Source organism: Oncorhynchus tshawytscha, unplaced genomic scaffold (assembly GCF_018296145.1).
Source record: "Oncorhynchus tshawytscha isolate Ot180627B unplaced genomic scaffold, Otsh_v2.0 Un_contig_2763_pilon_pilon, whole genome shotgun sequence".
Taxonomy (NCBI): Eukaryota; Metazoa; Chordata; class Actinopteri; order Salmoniformes; family Salmonidae; genus Oncorhynchus; species Oncorhynchus tshawytscha.
In genome coordinates this window covers 326499-332848 of record NW_024609759.1, presented here as the reverse complement: position 1 = coordinate 332848, position 6350 = coordinate 326499, and the positions used below count along the sequence as shown (strand labels likewise).

The following is a 6350-nucleotide window of genomic DNA, read 5'->3' as shown; positions in this document are numbered from 1 at the left end:
TGAATAAATCAAGATAATTCACTCAGGCCGTTTCCCATTGAAAATAATGGTCAGTTCCGTTCTGCTTAATCGGGCGTGGGGGACTCTCCCAAAGACACCAATGTGATAGCAGCTGCGTCTGGTCTGCTTAGTTCACGGACTTCCATTGAACCAGAAAGAAATGAGGGAGTGGGATGTCTGGCTTCCTCTTCCGTCTCGGTCTCCAATAACATTTTGCTCTGCCCAAAGCACCTCCTTATGTGTTAGTTCAACCAATCATTTGGCCTATGTTCTTAAGCACACTCCAGTCATAATGTGTTAGTTCAACCAATCATTTGGCCTATTTTGTTCTTTTCATCTTCACGAGGCGAACCCTGATTGGATGTCAGGTAGGACCTTTCAGAGTTGAACATTCAAAATGGTGGAAGCCCTCAATGGTAATGTCCATGCAAAAACAGGTTATTTCCCAGATATGACCTCTGTCCATCTCTATGCTGTTATGACCTCTGTCCATCTCTATGCTGTTATGACCTCTGTCCATCTCTATGCTGTTATGACCTCTGTCCATCTCTATGCTGTTATGACCTCTGTCCATCTCTATGCTGTTATGACCTCTTTCCATCTCTATGCTGTTATGACCTCTGTCCATCTCTATGCTGTTATGACCTCTGTCCATCTCTATGCTGTTATGACCTCTGTCCATCTCTATGCTGTTATGACCTCTTCCATCTCTATGCTGTTATGACCTCTGTCCATCTCTATGCTGTTATGACCTCTGTCCATCTCTATGCTGTTATGACCTCTGTCCATCTCTATGCTGTTAGACCCTGTCCATCTCTATGCTGTTATGACCTCTTTCCATCTCTATGCTGTTATGACCTCTTTTGATCTAACTAAAAGCTGTTATGACCTTTCTCTAAATGCTGATTTGACATTTCCATCTCAGGTTATGATATCTAACGTGTCAGGCTAAAACAAATACTTTAATCTCAGGAAAAGAGTTTGTTATGCTAAAATGCCTCTGTCCATCTAAAATGCTGTTATGATTTCCATCTCTATGCTGTTATGACCTCTGTGCTGTTTGAAGGGTGTCCATCTGCTGTTATGACCTCTGCCATCTCTATGCTGTTATGACCTCTAGGGTCCATGTCCTCTCTATGCTGTTATGACCTCTGTCCATCTCTATGCTGTTATGACCTCTTTCCATCTCTATGCTGTTATGACCTCTGCCATCTCTATGCTGTTATGACCTCTTTCCATGAAGGGTGCCATCTCTATGCTGTTATGACCTCTTTCCATCTGTTGTGACCTCTGTCCATCTCTATGCTGTTATGACCTCTGTCCATCTCTATGCTGTTATGACCTCTGTCCATCTCTATGCTGTTATGACCTCTGTCCATCTCTATGCTGTTATGACCTCTGTCCATCTCTATGCTGTTATGACCTCTGTCCATCTCTATGCTGTTATGACCTCTGTCCATCTCTATGCTGTTAGCCCATAAAAGAACAAACCAAACTCCCAGGTGGGAAGACTGCCTTGACTGGGGTCCTGTGTGCTGAGATTTTGACTAACAAAAAGGATATAGCTTTAAATCAGATTTGACATTTCATAGCAGGTTAGGATAATTAACGTGTCAGGCTAAAACAAATACTTTAAGGTCAGGAAAAGAGTTTGGGTTAGCTAAAATGCAAAAAATAAAATTAAAATAACCTTTTGATTTCAATTTGTGCTGTTTGAAGGGTGCATGTGCTATTTGAAGGGTGCATGTGCTGTTTGAAGGGTGCATGTGCTGTTTGAAGGGTGCATGTGCTGTTTGAAGGGTGCATGTGCTGTTTGAAGGGTGCATGTGCTGTTTGAAGGGTGCATGTTTGTTTGAAGGGTGCAAGGGTGTGCTGTTTGAAGGGTGCATGTGCTGTTTGAAGGGTGCATGTGCTGTTTGAAGGGTGCATGTGCTGTTTGAAGGGTGCATGTGCTGTTTGAAGGGTGCATTGCTGTTTGAAGGGTGCATGTGCTGTTTGAAGGGTGCATGTGCTGTTTGAAGGGTGCATGTGCTGTTTGAAGGGTGATGTGCTGTTTGAAATGTGCTGTTTGAAGGGTGCATGTGCTGTTTGAAGGGTGCATGTGCTGTTTGAAATTCTGTTTGAAAGGACATTGTGCTAAATTCCCAAAGTGGTTAAATTCACGAAAAGTATTCTTGTTTTAACTGCACTAAAGCACATTCAACAACAACACATATTGAAACAAACCAAATGAATTCTAAATTCATTTTTACATTCTAAATTCACTAAAGGACATTCTAAATTCACCAAAGGACATTCTAAATGAAGCTGAAAAGAATTCTAAATTCACACAATGGCTGTATTAACACAGGCAGCCCAATTCGGATCTTTTTGCAGTTGGGGGATTGTTGTCTAACACCGCAACACTTCAACACTTGGAGAATTAGCTGGAGGTCACCGTGGGGACACATTCCTTCTGGAAGAGCAGCTGGATCCTACATGATCATTAAAATGTCCATATTCAGTTACAGCCCTAGAGGTGCTCGCATAAATTCACTAAAGGACATTCTAAATTCACCAAAGGACATTCTAAATTCACTAAAAGGACATTCTAAATTCACTAAAGGACATTCTAAATTCACTAAAGGACATTCTAAATTCACGAAAGGACATTCTAAATTCACTAAAGGACATTCTAAATTCACTAAAGGACATTCTAAATTCACTAAAGGACATTCTAAATTCACTAAAAGACATTCTAAATTCACTAAAGGACATTCTAAATTCACTAAAGGACATTCTAAATTCACTAAAGGACATTCTAAATTCACTAAAGGACATTCTAAATTCACTAAAGGACATTCTAAATTTACTAAAGGACATCCTAAATCCATTGAAGGACATCCTAAATTTACTAAAGGACATCCTAAATCTACTGAAGAACATTCTAAATTCTCTAAATTCACTGAAGGACATCCTAAATTCACTAAAGGACATCCTAAAGTGACATTCTCATAGAATGTTTCACTCATTTAAAAACATTGAATGCGAAACCAATAAACTCACGTTGATAAGATGGAAATAAAATGTATTTACAAAATGTAAAATACACATTTTTAATTTGCATACTTACATTCTCTTTAGAGCCTTTGTTTGTTGACCGCGACCACTTTCCCTGTTTGAGTGGAGAGAAAGAAACACAATGTATGAGTTCATAAGAATTGCTGCGCTGAAACACAGTATATTAACACAATAAGAAACTGGAGGGAAAACATTCACCTCAAAACCAAAACACTCACATTGTCTGTTTGATAGTCTTCACACAGTTAAAGTCATCACTTATGTCGTCGTCAATCAAAGCTTGAGAGAAACAAAAAGCCCAACAGCGATCAATAACTGACACTGTCACACAAGCCATTTTAGAGATGCATAACTGACACAGCCATTTTAGAGATGCATAACTGACACAGCCATTTTAGAGATGCATAACTGACACAGCCATTTTAGAGATGCATAACTGACACAGCCATTTTAGAGATGCATAACTGACACAGCCATTTTAGAGATGCATAACTGACACAGCCATTTTAGAGATGCATAACTGACACAGCCATTTTAGAGATGCATAACTGACACTGCCATTTTAGAGATGCATAACTGACACTGTCACACAAGCCATTTTAGAGATGCATAACTGACACAGCCATTTTAGAGATGCATAACTGACACTGTCACACAAGCCATTTGAATCTAACATCCACCTACTCTATCAATGATCCTGTTGTGCATCTTTAGCACGTTAATACATGGAGTTTTTCCGACAGGTCAAACACATTGAACTCACCACTGCAGTTCATCTGGCAAAGGTTCAACGATGGAGATGAGCCCGAGGAACAAATCACACGATCGCTCAGCTGGAACAAGCCGTAGAGGGTCCCCATGGTCTCTTCTTCGCTGGAGTTTTCCTCTCCTGAGGTGAAGTGATTCCCAGCGTGTCTCTTACCTCTCTTAGGAGGCTGCTCAGGGCGGGTAGGAAGGGTAAGGCGGGTAGGGTAGTTAGGGCGGGCAGGAGGGGTAGGATGGTTAGGGCGGGTAGGGTGGTTATCATTGTTAGCAGGGTGGGTTGGGTCAACATCCCCGGCGTGTCTCTTACCCCTCTTAGGAGGCTGCTCAGGGCGATGGCGGTCATTAACCTTGGCAGGGCGGGTAGGGCCGTCATCATCCCTCCAAGCAGTCACAAAACTGGTGTTGAAACCGGAGGCCTTCTCCACGTGGCAGACGACTGGAACAGGCAACAAACACGTAGTGTTACTTCAATCCCACACAGATTTAGATTTAGTTATATCCTTCCTGTTTGGCCCTGTCCGGGGGTGTCCTCGGATGGAGCCACAGTGTCTCCTGACCCCTCCTGTCTCAGCCTCCAGTATTTATGCTGCAGTAGTTCATGTGTCGGGGTGCTAGGGTCAGTTTGTTATATCTGGAGTATTTCTCCTGTCCTATCCGGTGTCCTGTGTGAATTTAAGTATGCTCTCTCTAATTCTCTCTTTCTTTCTCTCTCTCAGAGGACCTGAGCCCTAGGACCATGCCTCAGGACTACCTGGCATGATGACTCCTTGCTGTCCCCAGTCCACCTGGCCGTGCTGCTGCTCCAGTTTCAACTGTTCTGCCTTATTATTATACGACCATGCTGGTCATTTATGAACATTTGAACATCTTGGCCATGTTCTGTTATAATCTCCACCCGGCACAGCCAGAAGAGGACTGGCCACCCCACATAGCCTGGTTCCTTTCTAGGTTTCTTCCTAGGTTTTGGCCTTTCTAGGGAGTTTTTCCTAGCCACCGTGCTTCTACACCTGCATTGCTTGCTGTTTGGGGTTTTAGGCTGGGTTTCTGTACAGCACTTCAGATATCAGCTGATGTACGAAGGGCTATATAAATAAATTTGATTTGATTTAGACGAGTCTTGGAATAAAATGTCATTTCAATTGAGAATCTCGATTTTTTTTAAAGCGTTTCTTAGTCCAGGATTAGGCTTAATCTGTGTTCTGGGAAACCAATCCACATCATTTAAGAAATCATTCCTATTTTTTTAAGGAAAAAAAAAACCCATTGGGTTTATGTCATGTAACTTACTTTTAGCCACAAAATCGTTGTTTGTCAGGTTCTTCACTCCGGTTCCCCCAGTCATGTTGAATTTGAGAGCCTCCTTCTCCAACAAGTTCTTCAGCTCACATTTGGAAAGGATCCGTCCCTCAGACAGACTGGGGACCAAGGCTGCTACCGCCAACACCACCAACATCTGCATCTTCATGTTGTCTCTGTCCGGCTTGTCTTTCCTCGATTGAGACGAGAAGATTACAGTGCACAGTAAATATACTCTTGGTGCCCCAAGAGCCTCTTGGGAGTGACGTGACCACGACTCGTACTTACCTTTTGTTTTTTTCTATCTAAAGTAAGGCTGGCTCTTTGAAATATGTCAAAGGCCTACGTCAATGTAACAAAACTCCACCCAATATTTTGTTTCACCACTCAGTTCAGACCCTCTAAGGGAAACGCTTTAAAAACTGCCTTGTGATGGTACGACAAAGGGTTTTCCTTTGTTAAAGAAGTTGCACCATGACCTACTGAAAACAGAGTTTAGCCTTTAGCTTAGACTTTAGACACACAATAAGGACAAACAACTCTCACGGGTATCTCACGACCACATGACTGCAATCACCAGGTAACTTCAATCGCAGTGAGCCACACCTAATAACACTACTTATGTGTCCAGAGGTAATCTCTCGAAACGGAGAGAAACCCCGAAACCCGCAACAAGAGCTAAAAATAGCATTCTTTTTATTTTCCTGTTCTGACTGATCACATGACGTATAGAGTAACGTGAGGCCCATCAATGCGGTCGGTTTTCATGCATTGTATTCCTCTGTACTGGTCATGTCAGGGAACACCGTGTTTGCAGATGGATAACATGTCTGGAACGGAGCGACACAAAAAGGTACCATGTCAATGACAGAAACGTCCCTTTTTCAGGACCGAGTCTTTCAAAGATAATCCGTATGAATCCAAATAACTTCACAGATCTTCATTGTAAAGGGGTTTAAACACTGTTTCCCTGCTTGTTCAATGAACCATAAACAATTAATGAACATGCACCTGTGGAACGGTCGTTAAGACACTAACAGCTTACAAATGGTAGGCAATTATGGTCACAGTTATGAAAACTTAGGACACTAAAGAGGCCTTTCTACTGACTCTGAAAAACACCAAAGGAAAGATGCCCAGGGTCCCTGCGCATCTGCATGAACATGCCTTAGGCATGCTGCAAGGAGGCATGAGGACTGCAGATGTGGCCATGTCCGTACTGTGAGACG

The 6350-nt window shown here is 42.4% G+C and overlaps 1 protein-coding gene across 1 annotated transcript; it reads right to left on the bottom strand.

Moving 5' to 3' along the window:
* Positions 1–2321: 2321 nt before the first annotated feature.
* LOC121845765 lies at positions 2322–6040 on the bottom strand. Its single transcript, XM_042317654.1, has 5 exons — positions 5113–6040; positions 3824–4261; positions 3279–3339; positions 3113–3154; positions 2322–2474 (listed from the first exon to the last, which is right to left on the bottom strand). Exons 1-5 carry the CDS (start codon positions 5288–5290, stop codon positions 2423–2425), a joined length of 771 nt encoding a protein of 256 aa, XP_042173588.1. The 5' UTR covers positions 5291–6040; the 3' UTR covers positions 2322–2422.
* Positions 6041–6350: the final 310 nt, after the last annotated feature.

What these genes read in the sequence shown, in the direction of transcription:
- LOC121845765 (XM_042317654.1), bottom strand. Translation starts at nt 5,290, where the DNA reads ATGAAGATGCAGATGTTGGTGGTGTTGGCGGTAGCAGCCTTGGTCCCC. An exon ending in CAACGATTTTGTGGCTAAAA is followed by an intron (nt 4,262 to 5,112) that starts GTAAGTTACATG and finishes TGCCTGTTCCAG; the next exon opens with TCGTCTGCCACGTGGAGAAG. An exon ending in TTGCCAGATGAACTGCAGTG is followed by an intron (nt 3,340 to 3,823) that starts GTGAGTTCAATG and finishes GTTTCTCTCAAG; the next exon opens with CTTTGATTGACGACGACATA.